This window comes from Nilaparvata lugens, chromosome 9 (genome assembly GCF_014356525.2).
Source record: "Nilaparvata lugens isolate BPH chromosome 9, ASM1435652v1, whole genome shotgun sequence".
Taxonomy (NCBI): Eukaryota; Metazoa; Arthropoda; class Insecta; order Hemiptera; family Delphacidae; genus Nilaparvata; species Nilaparvata lugens.
Genome location: NC_052512.1, coordinates 40,172,965 through 40,192,983, shown reverse-complemented (window position 1 = coordinate 40,192,983; position 20,019 = coordinate 40,172,965). Strand labels below are relative to the sequence as shown.

General features: G+C 32.4%; 1 protein-coding gene across 4 annotated transcripts in view; it reads right to left on the bottom strand.

Moving 5' to 3' along the window:
- Nucleotides 1-20,019, bottom strand: part of LOC111059185 — a 267,640-nt gene that overhangs the window by 100,964 nt on the left and 146,657 nt on the right. For all 4 annotated transcript variants that reach the window (XM_039435862.1, XM_039435860.1, XM_039435861.1 and 1 more), the window contains 3 exons: nt 17,059-17,146; nt 8,612-8,754; nt 6,494-6,549 (listed from right to left, as the gene is read on the bottom strand). In XM_039435862.1, the coding sequence (XP_039291796.1) occupies nt 6,494-6,549; nt 8,612-8,754; nt 17,059-17,146 (287 nt within the window). The remainder of the gene's footprint in view (nt 1-6,493; nt 6,550-8,611; nt 8,755-17,058; nt 17,147-20,019) is intronic.

Genomic DNA, 20,019 nt, shown 5'->3' with positions numbered 1-20,019 from the left:
TCTATAGGTCACCAAATGGAGACTGGCAAAAATTTTGTGAGCTGCTCCATACACTTTTGGAAATTACAACCGCTCGTTTCACAAATGTTATAGTAGTAGGAGATTTCAATACCGATTTTGCCAGGCAGGATAAAATGACAGAGGATATTAGAGATATTATTAATATGAATAATTTAGAAATTAAGGACAACGAATATACAAGAGTAACTCGAACATCACAGACAATTATTGATAATATCCTCACAAATATAGAAGGTTGTAATGTCAGGTTAGGTAGCTCAGATCTATCAGATCATAACTATCAAATTTTAGATGTTAAGTTGCAGGGCCAGAATCCAAGCAGAAAAAAAACTTTTGTGAAAGAAATTCAGCAATATGAGCTAGGAAATATAAATTGTTTGAAGCAGGAACTGCTTCAAGAAAATTGGAGTAGTGTTTATAACAGTTGTAATCTAAATTACAAATATAAGCAATTCATTGATACTCTGAGATTTCACATTAGTGTATGCTGTCCAATAAAAAAAATCAAAGTAAAAAGTAAATTAAACAAAGTAGATGAATGGATAACTGAAGATATTCTTACTCAAAGAAATATTGTTAGGGAAGCTTATGAGGAATTTAAATTAGTGAGGGATGTTCCGAGTGAAGTCAAATACAAATGTCTAAAGAAAAACTATGCAAAAGAAGTGAGGAAAGCTAAGTGTAAGAAAACAGCTGAAATATTAACAACTAGTACCAATTTTAACTCTGCTGTTTGGGAGGTAATTAATAGAAATAGGAGAGCAGCTCAAAAAGATACAGTTACTACTAATGTCCCTAGGATAATCGATGAACATGGAAATTATATGGATGATAGTATAGACATTTGTAACTTTTTCAATAAGTATTATCAACAGGTTGCATATAATCTCCAAAAGTCACTGAACACTAATACTTATAATACAACTACATTAAATGCTGAGCCAATTGAAAAGGTATTTAAATTTCATCCATTATCAAGAGATGAGTTGTCAAGAATAATAAAAAATTTGAATAACAAAAAAACAGTAGGATAGGATGGGGTCTCAAGCAAAATTTTAAAAGAATGTGAAAATGAATTACTGGACCCTTTATTGCATCTCCTTAATACTTCACTAGAGCAGGGTATTTTCCCTGATGATCTGAAACAAGGAAAAATTTTGCCAATTTCCAAGAGCGGTGATTCTGAAAGAGTTGAAAATTATAGACCCATTAGTATTCTAAATGTAATAAGTAAAATTTTTGAAAGAGTAGTTTTAAATAGGCTATTGATGCACCTGGAAGAAATTAATTTCATATGTGATGAACAGCATGGTTTCCAGAAAGGGAAATCTACTAAGACTGCAATAGTATCCCTTGTTGAAAGACTTATAGATATAGGTAATAGATTCAGGTGAGAAGGCAGCCGCAATATTTCTTGATTTATCCAAAGCTTTTGATTGTGTGAACCATAGAATATTATTGGAAATACTAAAAACTGTAGGTGTGAATGGTATAGAACTAAAATGGTTTGAATCATATCTCATAGGTAGAAACCAGTGTGTTGAGCTTACCAAGGTGGATGGGAATGAAATAGTAAAAATTAAATCTCAAAAACTGGAGGTCCAGGCTGGAGTACCTCAAGGCTCAATTCTGGGTCCCTTACTGTTTCTGTTGTATGTGAACCAATTACCAAAAGAGTTGAAAGATCACAGAGCTCTGTTGTTTGCTGATGACACATCGCTTATCTTTAACAATATTTATTAGATAGTCTAGAAATAAATGCTTTTACTGGAGTACAGTCAATTGTCCAATTCTTGAAGCAAAGGCAATTAACAATAAATAGTAAGATATGTCAATTCCTACAATTCAAAAGTAAATATAATTCAGTAGAGGATAGAGAAATAAATGTGTTTGTAGAGGAGAATGAATTAGACCAAGAAGAGAAAGTAGCATTCTTGGGAATTTCATTGGATAGGAAATTAACATGGCATCCTTACATTGAGAGGATATGTAATAAGATATCATCTGGGGTATTTGTCCTGCGGCAGCTTGCTAGGCTGGATGATAAAAAACTACTGTTAACTGCTTACCATGGACTTATACTATCTCATATTAGGTATGCTATTTTAGTATGGGGTAATTCATCTCAACAAAATATGGACAGGGTGTTTAAGATTCAAAAGAAGGCACTCAGATGTATAGAGAAAGTGAATAGGTTAGACTCTTGTAGGCCTTTATTTAAAAAGCTTGGTCTATTAACTGTGCCATCTTTGTATGTATATGAAGTTGTAATGCATGTGAAAACGAGTGGTGTGATCCAGAATTCAGATGTTCATGAGTATAATACGCGAAACAGAGCAGATTATCATATAATGGGTCACAATAGTAGGTTATTTGAACAAAAACCAGATTATATTGGTAGGAAATTTTATAACAAGCTACCTCAAATCTTGAAAAGTAATGATGATTTGAAGATTTTCAAAAAACAAATTAAAAAATATTTAGTTGATAGAGCTTTTTATAGTGTACAAGAATTCCTTTCAAACCTAAACTAGGTTGAACTACTTAGTGTTAGAATTATTATGTAATAACATGACTGGTCTTATACTCCATGACTGGAGTCTTTAGGACATAATCTTAAAAAAAAAAAAAAAAAACTAATACAGAATACTCCAGACATTCCAAATCATATCACCTGTTGAAATGAATATTTCCTTAACAGTAATTTGAATTACTCTGGGAGATCATTAAATTTCTTCAAGTTTTTCAAATTTCAGGGTTTTTTAACTCCTGACACATATATGTGCCACTCGGTCTTCATATAGAATGGTGAGTGCAAACCAAGGATAGTGTATAGCAGGTTGTCTCGATCGCGTTTACATACGCGGATGAGATGGCATGAGCCTGTCAAACTCCGACCTCTCGGCTGGCAAACGCCGGCTTCCCATAAGAATTACATACAAAACACCGCGTCAAATATCACTTCCTCACATAAAAACCGCTGTATTGATAAAAAATATGAATATGCTATTCAATTCAGAAAGAAACAAGCTCCACATCAATGTGTATTTTGAAAACATTAATTCATTTCGAAAAGTGTAGAAAGTCCTTGAATCTATCACTATATTCAATCGGTAAAACCGATTCATATTTGTGAAAAGGCTGGTAACTTATTTGTTTTGGACTTATTTTAAACAATAATATGACAAAATGAAGCAAACCTATTTAATTTTATGCTGGTCGTCCAATAATATTTAAAAATGATTGTTTCTTATTTGACAATGATCGTTTGTGAAAATTTATAGTATGCTAGTTGCAAGCATTTGTATTATGATATTTGTTTAAGACTTTATTAATTGACATATACCTAGAACCAATTTAGCGAAATTATGGAACTGTTCACCATGGTTACAAGTTATTTTTAGAACGTTGAACTGTCTGGTTACTAATAATTATTTCGGTTGTCTACTGGAAAGCGTAGTGCTAACACGTTGCTCTTGTATCGTGTTCTTGTTTCTGCTCAGTGCAGTATTATTATTATTATTGACAATTATTAGTATATTTTATTGATTATTTTCATGGGACACAAATTTAAGAAGGAAATACCATATATTATTCACTGTAGTATGATTTTTTTATTCCAAAGTCCATGGGATACTTATGAATGCAAAAAACACTTGTGTAAAGCAAGAATAGATTATAACTTCAAATAATATAACATTAGTTATTCATGGAATTATTCAACTACGTTACAGTACAGTAGTGTAATGCACTTTATTTTTTGATAAAATAACAGCATTAAAGTCATTGAAAGTCGTGATTATCTATTTTTTTTATCATAATTAGGATAAATAAAAATCTTCATAATGTTTAAATGATGTTGATATATTCTTAGGGCTTATCTAGACTGTTTATTTCTGTGATAAAGCTAGGCAACCGTTGATGGGTTCGCATTGCTATGTTTCAGGAGTTGTTGATAAAATAACGTTAATATCCTGAAATTCCTAAAGAAGCTGTTAGCTCTTTCCACAGACCTTCATAAGGAAAAAGTTTCTAAATGAGAATAGAATCTGTTCAAGAAAAAGAACTAGAACAATGCAGAAAAAACTAATAGAAAGTACTAAAATGTATTTGAAATGGTATTATCAAATCAAATTGTGTGTTCAAGAATAATTGAATCATGAATAATAAGAATTACAGATTTATTTCAAATTCTGGATGAAATTTGAATTATGTTTAAGCATTGATATTGGATTGCACTGACCTTGAATCAGATTCATGATTCGAAGCTGAAAGAAGCTTACTTCAAGAGGGCAGTATGCATTGAATCAGGATTGATTCACTCTAAACATCCAGCTTGAATCAGACTCTAATTGATCTAGAATCACAATAGAATCGAGCTTGCATTTCGTGAAAGGTGTGCCAGGTGGCCTTGAATGAGGGGATTGCATCCAGCATGCGTTTCAAGCCTGAGTCAAGACTGCATCTCAATCCTGATTCGACCGTACATCTCGGGCCTGAATCGAGCTCACAACGCGACCTTGATTTCAGCTCGCAGCACCAGTCTGATTAGAGCCTGCATTTCGAGCTCGAAACTGGCTTGAACGATGTATAAACGGACTCTTGAAATTAACTCATTTCAAGCTAAACGCATGCGAATGAAATCTTGAATCAAGCCCTCACATTTGACAAAACGAGCTTGTTTTGATTTCGATTAAAGTTGATTTTGCTGATTGGGGGCCTTAGGCCAAGGACTAAAAATATTGAGAGCCGGAAAAAAACATTTTTGCCCATAGTGCGAACGCTTTTTTTCGCCACACAGAAAAATAAACAATATATATATATATATATATATATATATATATATATATATATATATATATATGAGAATAATTGTTCATTAAGCACTTCCAAAAGCAAAAGTGTTAGGTCATAGCTCTAGCAAATCTGAGGTAATCTGAATATCAGGAAATTGTCCAATTATTTTTTTTTTATTCTGGTCTTTCTAAATAATCTAAAAGATTATGTTCAATTTTGTGGGAGGTTGATTTTATACTTTTTCATTCTTTCAAATGACAATAAGATGATATTATTATAAATGTTTTAATTATTGAATAATAAACACAAAAAATGAAAAGTTTTTTGATCAGCTGTTTTAGCACACTTGAAATTTGGCCAATCTGAATTTCAACGTCAACAATGCTTGTTGTCATCGACTTAGAAAACTGATTCTGTTTCATAAACTATTTTCTAAATGCATTCACATCAAATCAGAATCAGCTGACTTCAAGGTTATTTTACAGCCCTAGGGCCATAACAATTTTACCGGGCTGGTCAGAAAACAATCACTTTCGGCCTCCATATGATGCATGTAAACGAGCTCATTACATCCAAGTGGGGCGAAAAATTATTTACCCGGCTTGATCATATTCGAATACAGAGATGGCAATGAAGTGTAGAGTAACACTTTATTGCATTTTACCCAATAAGCCTCACTTTAGTTAAAATAGTCAACCTAATTCTACTATCCTCATAAAACAAGTAGTAAAATTATTATAAATGTATAAAGTGTATCATTCCAGATACTGTATTTCTGGCTATGAAACAAACATTCATTTCATTCAATACAAAGCGCATGTGCCAGAAAAATGCTGTGTCTGTCGCCAGCATCTCCTGGACACGTTGTGAGCAGTTGATGACAAAGTGCTGTTCAAGAGATAATCATGCCTTGACTGCCGTGGAGGAAAGAGATGGACTTTTCTGTTTGAAATTGCTGTATTGCATCAAAATGGCGAATGATTGACTGTTTGTTGTTGTATATTAGTCGAGACATGAAAATAGGCCCTTACTTATTTGAGAGAACTACACTACTGTCACTCCAGATCGTTATCTGCATGATTCTGTTGTCACAATAATTATATTGTGAAGATGACAAATCAAACTCAATACAGTATGGTTATAACATGCCATACATCAAGATAATCTGAATGAAATTTTCAAGGAAAAACTTCGCTGGACGCCTCATTTCGTTATGTGGATATCCTTGTGATGTCCTCGTTTACCGGACCTGACACCTTGTCACTTTTTTTAATGGTGACAAGAAGCTTTTACTCAAAGCTCTTGTACATCAACAAACCACGTACACCTGGAGCTGTGAGTGAGACAACAGCATAATTCAATGTAATGTAATTATTCAATGTGGTTTTTGCTCAGTAATGAATTAGCCACATAATGAATGCATGCCCCAGAGCCTTCAATGGAACATTTGAAGATATTTTCAATATGCGACGGATCACGATAAGGCGTGGGTAGAAAACCTAGTCATTTCTTTGTAATTGGAAATTTGAATCATGATCGACAGAATATATATATATGCACCTTCAACTTCAAGCAATACAATATATATATATTATAATAATGAATTCCAATTCCGATTTCGATTTCAATAGAATAGGAAAAATATGCCAATAACATGAGTAGACAATCAACTAACCTGTTCAGCATCCTTTTCAGTTATTCCTGCATATTGAAAGAGCCTTTTAGCCAATCCTGGAAAAAAATATTTAAAGGAATAGAGGTATTGTGAATAGAGCTTATACTAACAGAGATGTTTGGAATTTGAATGAAATGCAAAACACTATAGAAATCCACATTGTTTCTCACATAAAGTGTATAATCTTCTAGATTGATGCAAGAATAAATACCAGAGTACCATAGGCCTACTGTATGGTGAATGGTTTTGCCCATTATTGATGGAGAAACACATGCAACCTTCATCCTACCTTCCACCTTCATTGATTACATTAATCAGTTTCCTTTTCTGTTCCTTATATCCATATTCCTCATTCGATCCATCCTTGAAACAGAACAACTTCAACGCAAGAAATCCATTTCCATATCATTTATTCTTTGAGTGTCTCGTTTTGTTAATTCACAATTTTCAGAGCCATAGAGCAATATACTCTATATGAAGGAATGACAAATTATAATTTTTGTAAGGTTTGTAATATTTTTGGACCAAAGTATGGAATTAAATCTTCTGTTGCCTGCCTGGACTGTCCAATGCTACTCGTGATTTCTCTTTTGGAATTGCTCTCTGATAATGTTAAGCTGTCTAGGTATTTATATCCATCACCTTATGATCTACAACTTGCAGATCCTCAGCTGTTCCTCCTGAGACAAGTTATTTGGTCTCCTTGGAATATATTCTCATTACATATCCTTCATAAGAATCAGCAAGCTTCCTGATGATATTCCTGAATAATATTTGTACTAATAATAACAACAATGTTATTATTATTATTAGTACAAAGCTATGCCAAAGTTATAGAATCAAAAGTAATTTGTTATCATCACAATTAAACCAATAATAATAGAATAAATAGACTTATATAATAGAACAAGAACCCCAGCAATAATAAGAATTCAATCATGGCAATATACTCAATACATGGCAATATTATATAAAGAGATGAGAATTTGGCCAGAGGATGATGATGATGAGGAGGAGGAGGAGGAGGAGTAGGAGGAGGAGGAAGAGGAAGAGGAAGAGGAGGAGGAGTAGGAGTAGGAGGAGGTGAAGGAGTAAGAGAAGGAGTAGGAGTAGGAGGAGGAGGAGGAGGCAGAGGAGGAGGAGGAGGAGGAGGAGGAGGAGGAGTTTGTGGTTGCAGAGGGGGCAGTGGAGGTGGAAGAGCATGATGAGGAGAACACAATAACAGTAGGAGAAAGGTGGAAAAGATGACGTCATAATCAGTGAGTTCCAAGTTAGCGACTTCCAAAGTTAGCCAATTCTAATTCTCCACAATTTTCTGGCCAGAATCAGCGGGTTCCAGAGTCAGCCAATTCTGTCAGTGACAGAATCAGTGAGTTCCAAGCCAGCCACTTCCATAACCACAGTTAGCCAATCCCAGTTAGCAAATTCCGCGTTCCCTTCCTGATCATGTAATGAATATAAACTATAGATTTACTATATATTTGGAGTTTGTAACAGCTGTGCCTAGTTGGAGGTTGTGTGTATATTTTTGGCTTCAAAATTTTCTGAAATAACCTAATTCATTCAAAGTGCGGTGACATTAAGTGCAAAATTTGACTATAATTTGGTATTTTAATCATTCTAAATTCAAAATTTCTAGCTAATATTTCAAAATTTTCTGAAATAACTTAATTTATTCAAAGTGCGGTGATATTAAGTGCAAAATTTGACTATAATTTGGTATTTTTATCATTCTAAATTCAAAATTTCAAGCTAATATATATTCTTAGACAGAACTTTGAACTTTGAATTTCCTCAGTAAGAACATAAACTATTTTTTTTGGACATTTCATTATTGATCAGAATCACCCCTACAACCTATATATTCATTTTTATCTCATATTATCTCAATTGGGACTATACACAGAATATGCTGGCCCTATTTTCTAGTTTTTCACGTTAGGAAATAGTAAACTTTGTCATTGAAGTGATTCAGGTAGGTGGGTATTGCCATCCAGTAATGCACAATGTGAAACCCTTCATCATTAACCTGAATATATTGTATGAATTATTGAATATATCTTTCATGATATTTCAAGCTCTGGTTCATGATCAAACTTGAATTATTAATGAACTCACGTTTCGGTGTGATCATTACCCCATGATCTATAGCGGAAAAAGCATCTGCTTCTGACAATGAAAACATCTCTATCATCATATATTTATCGAATAAAGTTCCGTTTTGGCCGTACAAGCAGATTTTAAGTGCTTTTTCCAGGAAACTAGAAGATAAAAAACATTCAATATTATATAGAAAAGAATAAAATTAAATTTGTAACAGAGCCCAACTCTTTGTTCAGTGTGTAATCAACAGTTCAATGACAAACACTCAAATTACGAAATTAAAGCAGATGTGAAAAATGTTTTCCATCCATTTCAATTGTTCCTGGCAACTCTTTCCATCTTTTCTCTGTCTATTTCATGGTTTGTCTTCAACTCCTGCAGGGTATGAGGATTGCTCCTGTAAACAAGTTATTCCAAGTAACCTAATAAAAATGAGTCAAGGCTAGACAAACACTTAGTGGCCACAATACTTTTAAATGCTCTTTACATAAAAAACTCTTGTATATCATGTGACAGTATATCATGTGACAGTATATCATGTGACAGCATATCATATCAGCACAGTATATCCAGGATATTCCATTATATCCTGTGACAACGTTCAAACATAAATTAGTGCTTGACCTCTACTAGTTGTACTGGGTACACAGAGAATGAGGAGTCATCCCTACTCTTGCTGTAGTCTCAGGGTAAACACGCACTAGCACGAGAAATATCATGACCAAGACCTCAACCAAGACCAGTACTGGTCTGGAACAGCACGACCACAACCTTGACCAAGACCAAGGCCAAAGTTTTACACTTATAAATGTACTGGTCTGGCAATTGGTCTGTGCGACCAGAGCCTACTGCTGTGGTCATGCGTTTGTCGTGTCTTGGTCTGAGTAGTGCGCGTTGCTCCATATGATTTCAGGTTGTCCTGGCTGCAAGTTCTTGGTCATGGTCTTGGTTTTGGTCTTGGCCGTGCTAGTGCATGTTTACCCTTAGCAACATCAGAATCAGTATTTTACCAGAAACATCTTTGATAAACATCAAATACAAAAATATCATGAATAATACTGCTAACATAAAAATCTTTTCTCTCCATTCATTTACTTTATGGTCCTCTCCTGTGTAGACGATTCTGGACTGGGGATAAAAGTGTCCGGTTTCCATCCTGAAGGTAGCAACAGCTCTCCTTGGCAAAGTATGAGAGATCGCATTTGTTTTGATTGATTCCCATCTTTGCCAGTAGCTGCAGCCTCTCAATATGATTTTATACTTACTCTTTGTATCTTAAATATTACTTGAATATTCACAATAATTGTACTTGTATGGTTCTCTTGAAACTTTGACTATGTATAGGCCTACTATTCTTCATTATGTTCTACTCTCTGAGGGGGAAGATGTAATTCAAATCAAATCAAATTTATTGCCTTACAAAAAGTGTTCACAAATAAATACAGATTACAAAATCTAATATTTCAGAATAAGAAGTATAATTTTTAACATAATAATATACTAATTTGGCAAAACCAGCAAAACCATAGTTTGAGTGCCAGTGATGAGTACCAAAACAGAAAACGATACTATTACTTCCAATAGAGAAACTTTGATTCAAAAAGGTAAGCTAAACTATAATAATATTATAACTATACAATTCAATCAAGGTGAAAGTGGAGAAAACATATTTTATACTGTATGTAAGTTTGATGGCAATACTAGAGAAAAAAATCAAATTGTGTTGTGAATTAGGTGAAAAATATTTGTTGATTTGATCCAATCAATTATTTTCTTAGTACTTGATTTAGTGATGCTATCTAAAATTAAATTTTCGGGTAACAGGTTAATCAATTCATTTACTACATAGGGGAACTGTCTACGGCATACTATTAGGTCTGTCCTGGAAACACAGTAATTTGATGGCAATCTGAAATTGTAAGCTGGAATGTATGGAGTGAATGTATTTTTGGATCTATTGATATAAAGTATTAGATTTTTTATATAGAGTTATCTCACTGTCAGAACCGGAAATTCTTCATGAAGTAAGTGACTGGGATATTGTCTCGGACTTTGGAGAGCAGCTTTTAGTATGTGCCTCTGAATCACACCTATTTTATTGAAATGAGTGTCTAAGGCACCCCCCAAACCCTTATACCATACTGAAATGTGGATTAGGCATAGCCCAAATGGACCATCATCAATAACTTCAAATCTCCAACACTGCTCAATCTGTAGTATTAATGAACAATATATTTCATTTTTTTACACATATTATCAATATGCACATTCCACTTCAGATGTTGATCTATTAAAACACCTAGATATTTAACTTCTCTCACATAATTGTATGGATGTCATGATTCATGAGGCATTGACAGAATGCGCGGTCTTACACTAATCAGTAATAATCCGGGCGCTAATGTAATGGAAAAAGCACTTCCTTGTCATTTTCGGGCTACAGCCATAGAAGATGAGTCAATTTTTTTGACCGAGCGAAGTGAGGTCTAAGATTCAAGTCGACGATTTGGCATTTCTCTTAATTTTTATATGTTGTGTGTAAACAGCAAAACACAGTAATAGATTTTTATGATATTCGATATGTTCCTTATTAAATTGTGCATATGATGTTTAAATGTTTAAATGTTTAAATGTTTAAATGTTTAAATGTTTGAATGTTTAAATGTTTAATGTTTAAATGTTTAAATGTTTAAATGTTTAAATGTTAAATGTTAAATGTTTAAATGTTTAAATGTTAAATGTTTAAATGTTTAAATGTTTAATGTTAAATGTTTAAATGTTTAAATGTTTAAATGTTTAATGTTAAATGTTTAAATGTTTAAATGTTTAAATGTTTAAATGTTTAAATGTTTGAATGTTTGAATGTTTGAATGTTTAAATGTTTAAATGTTTAAATGTTCAAATGTTTAATGTTCAAATGTTTAAATGTTTAAATGTTTAAATGTTCAAATGTTTAAATGTTTAAATGTTTAAATGTTTAAATGTTTAAATGTTTAAATGTTAAATGTTTAAATGTTTAAATGTTTAAATGTTTAAATGTTTAAATGTTTAAATGTTTAATGTTCAAATGTTTAAATGATTAAATGTTTGAATGTTTGAATGTTTAAATGTTTAAATGTTTGAATGTTAAATGTTTAAATGTTCAAATGTTCAAATCATTAAATGTTTAAAATTTGTATAAACATTTAAACATTAAACATTTAAACATTCAAACATTTGAACATTTAAACATTTAACATTTAAACATTTAAACATTTAAACATTTAAACATTTAAACATTTAAACATTTAAACATTTAACATTTAAACATTTAACATTTAAACATTTAAAAATTTAAACATTTAAACATTTAAACATTTAAACATTTAAACATTTAAACATTTAAACATTAAACATTTAAACATTTAAACATTTAAACATTTAAACATTTAAACATTTAAACATTTAAACATTTAAACATTTAAACATTTAAACATTAAACATTTAAACATTTAAACATTTAAACATTAAACATTTAAACATTTAAACATTTAAACATTTAAACATTTAAACATTTAAACATTTAAACATTTAAACATTTAAACAATTAAACATTTAAACATTTGAACATTTCTACATTTAAACATTTAAACATTTAAACATTTAAACATTTAAACATTTGAACATTTGAACATTTGAACATTCAAACATTCAAACATTCAAACATTCGAACATTTGAACATTCAAACAAACATTCAAACATTTAAACTTCAAGAGAAATGCCAAACCTTCAACTTGAATCTTCCTTTGCTTGGTCAACTATAAATCACATGCCTCATTGAATGCATTTTCTATGCACTATTAAATAGGATGCAAAGAACTTATAACAGCTTGTCTGGGCACCTAGATGTCTTTTGGTTTCTGTTATATGATAATTAAATCTTGTGTAAGCATGATCTGATCGAATAAATAGTTGGTGTATCAGTGTGGATGTGCATATGGTTTGGGACATCGTTCAGTTATAAATATTATTTACCCTATTGATAAAATTATTGTTAATTATTTGTTATCATATTCTTCAATTTTTATACATTTTGAATCCCCAATTTGTTTTATTTTTACCTTTTTCATAAGTATTTGAAATCCTTGTATTTTTCATTTTTGAATTATGAGGTATTATTGTTTTCTGTATTATTTATTATTGCATAAGTTTGTATTATTTTTATCATTATTCTTATTTTTTCATTTTCATCTGTACAATATTTATTGTTTAGGAGACATAGCCTATTTGAGGAAACCTATTGTCTCCCTTGTGAATAAATAAATGAATAAATGAACTTTTGATTGTGTGCAATAATGCATGCAATTAATAGCTAAAATAGCATAGTATTGTCTCTCGAACTTTCTCCGCTTTGAACTTGGGCTGTCCTGTTTCCAGTATGTCTTGAAGGAGATTAGCTTTTGATGTTAGCATTTTTGATACATCAACCTCAAAAGCCATTAGCCATTTTCACACCGATATCTTGCTGACACGACATACAGACAGGATTTACTCTGATGGACAGTATAAGAGGAGGCTGCAGTTTATAATTGCGCGAGGTCTACTGTTCACAGAACCACTAGTATGAAAGAAAAAAAGGGTCTTCTTCGAACGCCAATATTACCGAAAAAATCAGACTTTAGAATTATTCATCATAAATCAGCTGTCTAGTGGAATATAATACTACCCGTTTAAAAATATCAACATCTTGAAAATGTATCTTTCCATCAATGTTGTAGACAGTTTCAGCCAGACCTGATAACAGCACTCACACTCACATTCCTGGATGACAAGTCACGGTACGATGGTACAAAAAGTTCTATGTTTATTTAGGATTTTTTCTAGACATTTTAAATTGATAAATTATTCATTAATTTTTGAGAAAATGTAGCAACAGGTCAATGTAATAAAAGGAGCGCGAGGTCTACTGTTCACAGAACTACTAGATATTGAGTCTAGTGTAGTGAGAAATGCAATGATGATAATTCGAAATCACAAGGTGCATACAGATTTATGTGCCGCAAACACGAGCAATTAACTTTTAATCAGCTGATGCCAAGCTTCAATCTTTCTTCTATCTGAATCTTTTCGTTTCTGTACAAATACACATATATAGTCAGCTGATGAAAAGTGAACTGCTCGTGTTCACGGCGCATAAATCTGTACGTACCTACAGGTAAACACCTCAAAAACAAGATGGCTGCCAAAATTTTTAGGGTTTTGCTATGCCTATCGCTTGTATTTCAATATTTTTAACTGTTTCTTGGACGAAAATATTCTATGAAATAAAATATCCCTCTTAAATGCATATTTTATCATTTATAACCTTTAAGAGTCCTAAATTTTTTAAAAAATATTCTTCGGGCTTTTTTCAGAAAAGCATTTTTTAGATTATCATCATGAATATTCTCTTGCTACAAATCATTACAAACAGATTGATACCATTTCCAAGACTGTACCATCAAGGAGTAATGAGTTACACGGTTTTCTTATTGTTTTTTTTTGCATATGGTGGAAAAAACATGTTTCTGCTGAAAAAAGTACTTTTCATTCTCTTTCCAATGATGCTCCAGCCGTAAAATATGGACGTACATCCTTCAACCAAATGTCATTTTGAAGCTTCGGGAATATTATATAACACTGATGCCCGGTTGCAGGGTCGCTATATAAAGTCACCCATAGTTAACAAAGCCATTAGTTAACAACTCACCCATAAATAGATGTTCATTGCAGAGTCGTTTGCCAGACCCCTTTTAACTATGGCTCTGATAAGGCACACACATAAGTCACACTGCTGCTCATACCACTTTTTGCGTGGTATTCTTCTATCCAACTAATGTATTGGCAACGGGGAGAGAAACACTGTAAACAGTTCTTCCAAACCTCCAGTCTGATGACGTCACAACATGGCGCTTGTTTATCACAACACTGCTGTCTGCTTATTGTGTTGTTAATGATTTGAGGTTATGAATCAAGATCGTAAACTGCAGACTAATTTGTAATTATTTTCAGTTAGTTTGAGTTTTTGATAGCTAAATGAATGAATTAAGTAAAATAAAATTAGAGGTAGAAGTAAAATAAGTGACTGGTGTATTTATTATTGTATAATATTGATTAAATAAAAATTTGACCAGAATTATTTCATTGCCCTATGGCATTTTGATATAATATCTTGGAAGCAAAGCAGCCAGTTCACAAGTTATATTTCTAATGACTCTGCATACGGTGCTTATTATTAAAATATTGATAATAATTGATTATTCAAATGTATTAAATTATACAATTCATTAAAAATTGTATTACATCATCTTCTTTGAAGCTACTCGAATAGTCAATGATATTTTATTCAGTTTATTACACTTTATCTACAGTTTCAAATAGTTAACGTTATTATAATGTAATCAACTATTATGTATGACCATTTTCGTCTGTCTTGTTGAACATGCAAACAAGTCAACATATCCTTAGAATACACTTGGCGCGAATGTATGGTGGATTTATAAGCACGATTTTGGGCATTTGAATAAAGAGCACTTTTAGTTATTGGTAGCCTTAGATGACGTCATCTGCCTGTAGGTTTTTCGTCTCTGCAACGGAAAAACCTGTTTGTTGGCGCGCTTTTACCTATAGGCAGAGCAATAGCTAACAGAACGTCTCTGCAACGAAATTGGCCTTTTAAATAGTTAAGTCCACACTGTTAACTATGGGTGACGTTATTTGTCGACTCTGCAACCGGGCATGAGCCAATAATACTAATGCATGTTTACTACAAATACATTTACAGAATGGAAAGTGAAATATTGTCCGCGAAAAATGTGTGTTTCAAGCTTTTGAAATTGAATTAGTCCTGAAAAGAGTACTTCAGATGAGACTAATCTCTCAAATATTATGGTTTGGTTGATTCTTAAGACTGTGGTGTTAAAACCAATCCAATATCCCTTACAAAAATGGATAGCAATTGATATAAACATTTCTGTCAAAAATGACCGCCATTTTGAATTTTTTAATGATGTAAAATATTTTCGTTGTTTCCATCAACATTAATCATATTCGGCTTGCAACGAAGAGATTGAGATGATTTGCTAGTCTCTATCTTGAAGTAGCCATGAGAAAATCAATTTTAAAGTTCTAGCTTGTTACCTCATGCTTATGGAAAAACGCACCTTGCTTATTTTAGCCATTTTCTATAAATAAAAAAAGTATTGACTAGTTTATGTACATATAAGACTATCCTCCATATTATGTTATATTTCTTGGTTTGCATAATTTTATCAAAAATGGGATTATCTAAATCTAGTTGTATGATATTAATTAGTTTATCACTATTTAATTTTGCTGTAGTGTAGATATGAAATCTCCTTTTACATAAATCTAATTTACTGCTTTTGCTTCCAACGTTTAAAATCTTCATATTAACATTCATATAATATATTAATTTATCGTTTTCTCCTATCAAGTGCTCCGCAAGGCTGATTATTGAGTAGTATTTTTCTTTATTTTAGAGCTTGAATGTGCTCCTGGAAAAAAAATTGAGGGTGCTTTATGTTTTCAATAACATTTATAAGTAGCTCATGCAATAAAGTAATTTTGAATGGATATTCAAAATAGAATATATGAATATAATGGAATACAAAATTTGTTTAATAATAAATTTTAAATCTAATTAAAATCCAATTAGTTATTCTTGAAAATATATTTCTTATTGCTTTTGGCCATCATCAATAAATAAATATTACTGGTGAAGAGTTGCAAAGCATCTTTGCAATCAACATTCAAATTGGAATGAATCATTAGCTCATTATTTTTTATGAGATTCAAATATGCTTTGCTCCTCTCATCTCTCCACTTACTCATTACTCATCACCGAAAAAACCCATTCCACAAATGCTAAGGTGGCAGGGATAGAGAGTGAATATGAAACCACTTTATACAAATTCTTGAACTCATCAGCATCACATGCACTGAAAAAATGTAGCCAATATTTAGATTGAATCTGACAGTCTCCGCCACTCTATTAACCTGAAATATTCTGATTTCCTCGTACTTCATTATATAGTACTTTATTGAGAAAAATAAAGTATTTTTGCGTACTTTATCTTGCTTACAAAGTATAAAGTACAATACCTTCAAATAAAGTACAATACTTTATTACATAGTATGGGTGGCAACCCTATCCATGGCTGTTAACAAAAAATGACCACGGAATGACATTTGCTCCTGGACCGGTGCAAAGAAGAAGAAGAAGAGGAGACTCTTAGTCTGTAATAAAAATGAAAGTCTCTGAATGACTATTTTTTTCTGTTGAATGGCTCTTGTCACTATTGTTGTAGGCTAGTGACTCCTTGGCAGAGTATAGGCCTACTGTTGAGAATAAATTAACAACTATTATTATGGGTAATTTGAATGACTATGCTAAGATTGAATAGTCTACAAAATGACTTACCCGTTATTTTGTTCCAGAAATGTAACGAAGGCGAACTCATCCATAGTTCTGCCTCCTTTCAGTTCTTCCAATAATTTTATCACAAATTCTATAAAAAATCATGAATATTAGTAAAATTTTGATGGAAGTAATGAAGCTCAGAGATACTACTCATTAACAGCTCGGTCGAGTTCTGCTCCCTGCACCCTCAATATTATTTTTACTTTCCTTGTCCTATTATCATAGGTAAGGAAAGTATAGCTTTCCAAAAAAATAAGGTACCCTAATTTCAAGTTTTCCATACGTTTCAAGGTCCCCTGAGTCCAAAAACATTATTTTTGGGTATTGGTCTGTGTGTGTGTGTGTGTGTATGTGTGTGTGTGTGTGTGTGTGTGTGTGTTTGTGTACATACATGTCTGTGAACACCATAACTCCATTCCTTATTAACCGATTGACTTCAAAGTCTAAAATTGAGGTCCTTATACCATGAGGATCCGACAATAAGGAATTCAATAAAATTCAATTCAAGATGGTGGAAAAAATGGCGGATAATTACCAAAAAACCATGTTTTTCACGGTTTTCTCGAAAACGGCACTAACAATTTATACCATGGATGGATATTCTTAAGCCCTATCAACTGACATGAGTCTCATTTCTGGGAAAATTGCAGAAGCTCCTTAATATTCTTGAGAAAAATGGCGGATAATTACTAAAAAACCATGTTATTCACGGTTTTCTCGAAAACAGTTCTAAAGATTTTCTTCAAATTTATACCATGGATAGCTATTCATAAACCCAATCAACTGACATGGGAGTCTCATTTCTGGGAAATTGCAGGAGTTCCATAATATTCTTAAGAAAAATGACGGATGATTACTAAAAAACCATGTTTTTCACAATTTTCTCAAAAATGACTTTTTTCAAATTCATACCCTGTATAGTTATTTATCAGCTCTATCAACTGGCTTGAGTCTCCTCCTTCCTGAGAATCAAGTAGGGGGTCCACCCAATCCTAGAGAAAGGGACTTTGTAACCTCCTTCTCGTTCATGAGGTAGGTAGGTAGAGCAGTTTATAAAAAGAACACATAGTCGAGATATTTCATCTGTAGAACAGCTGTTTTGACAACTTGAGAAAAAATCATCGAATTTCACGATTTGCACAATGGAAAAAGAACTCTGAGAACAATTATATATATACATATACAGTAGTCTGATTGTAGTTTCAAATATGTTACCGCTAATCATCATTATGTTATTCCCCTAAATTATTCTCGTTTGAGAATGAGGCTTACAGTTCAATGAGCAAGGAAAGTTGTGTGAGTGTGCCACACCAGATTTTTTCCTTATGCCGCTGCTTCACTACGACTTGGTCATTCATGGAAGTAGGGGTAAAGTGAGAGTTCTGAAGAAAAGCTGACTCAAAGCTGGAGAAAAGCTGCCCCAAAGCTGCCCCCAAATCTGCCCCAAAGCTGATTCTTGGTTCTAACCTTGCCCAATTCAATGTGATCTGAACTAACTCAACCTAGCCATACCCCTAATCTCACAATAAATCTCAAATGAAGATCCCCATTCCTACTTTTTTGGAAAAAACTAGATCCAGCTTTTTTTTATTTCTTGAATAACTAAGAAACCGTTAATTTTACAAAAATTTACAAGAATAACTTTTTCCAGTAAATCTTATTACGAATCCATTGACACCCCATTTGTCAAGATTGAACAAAAAATAAGGATCTCATAGGAAAACTAGATCCAGCTTTTTTCAATTTCTTTAATAGCTAAGAAACCGTTAATTTTACAAAACATTTACAAGAATAACTTTTTCCAGTAAATCTAATAACGAATCCATTGACACCCCATTTGTCAAGATTGAACAGAAAATAAGGATCTTATGGAAAAAGTAGATCCAATTTCTTGAATAACTAAGAAACCAAGAATAATTTTTTTTCAGTAAATCCATTTGTCAAGGGATCCTAACTCAACTTTTTCTGAAACTGAGCAACAAGCACACATAATCTCTAATAATATTTTCATGTTGAGACCCTTTCTTAAGCAACACAAACCTCAGAGGGATGACCCTCTGTCTTTAACCAGCTAAGTTTGAACTACTTGAAAACTCACCTCAGGTTGTATTGAGAAGAAAAAATATATAATAAAAATGTATAAGAAAGAAGTCAAGTCGGATATATTACTTGTTGATCAGAGTGTACATCTTGATGAGAGTATTACCAATTATGAGTTTATCACTCACACACCATATATTCAACAGACATTCAATTACAATGATGAAATTCGAATTTGTTTAAAACAAGAAGATATTTATACACTTCCAAGTAGAAGTTTTCTCATAATTGAAGGCAAAATCAAAAAGAAAGATAAGAATGATGTTGAAACCAAGGACTTTCCACTTATCAATAATGGAGTTGCATACCTATTTGATGAAATCAGATATGAATTAGGAGGGGTTGAAGTTGATAGCACACATAATGTAGGATTGGCAACAACCATGGAAAACTATCTACCTCAATCAAAACTCAATGAAAAAATTATGGAGAATGCAGGATGGAAGTTGACTGGATGGAAAAGTTTAGATAAATTCTGCTTTTGCATTCCTTTGGATATGTGGTTAGGTGTAATGGAAGACTAAAGAAAAGTTCTATTAAATGTTTGTCAGGAAATTGTTCTATTAAGATCATCATGAGACTTAAATTGTATTGAATTAGAGACAGTAAAATCGGTGAAAATTGATATTACAAAACTACAATGGAAAGTACCCTACATACATGCTTCTGACACTGTTCGTCTTGATATGCTGAGTTTAACACATAGTGATATACCAATAACCATTCCATTCAGGTTATGGGAATTGCCTGAATTTCCACAATTACCTGAAACTACTAATCTTCAATGGACAGTTAAGACAACTTTGAACATATTGAAACCTAGATTCATTATTCTTGGATTTCAAAAGAATAGGAAGAATG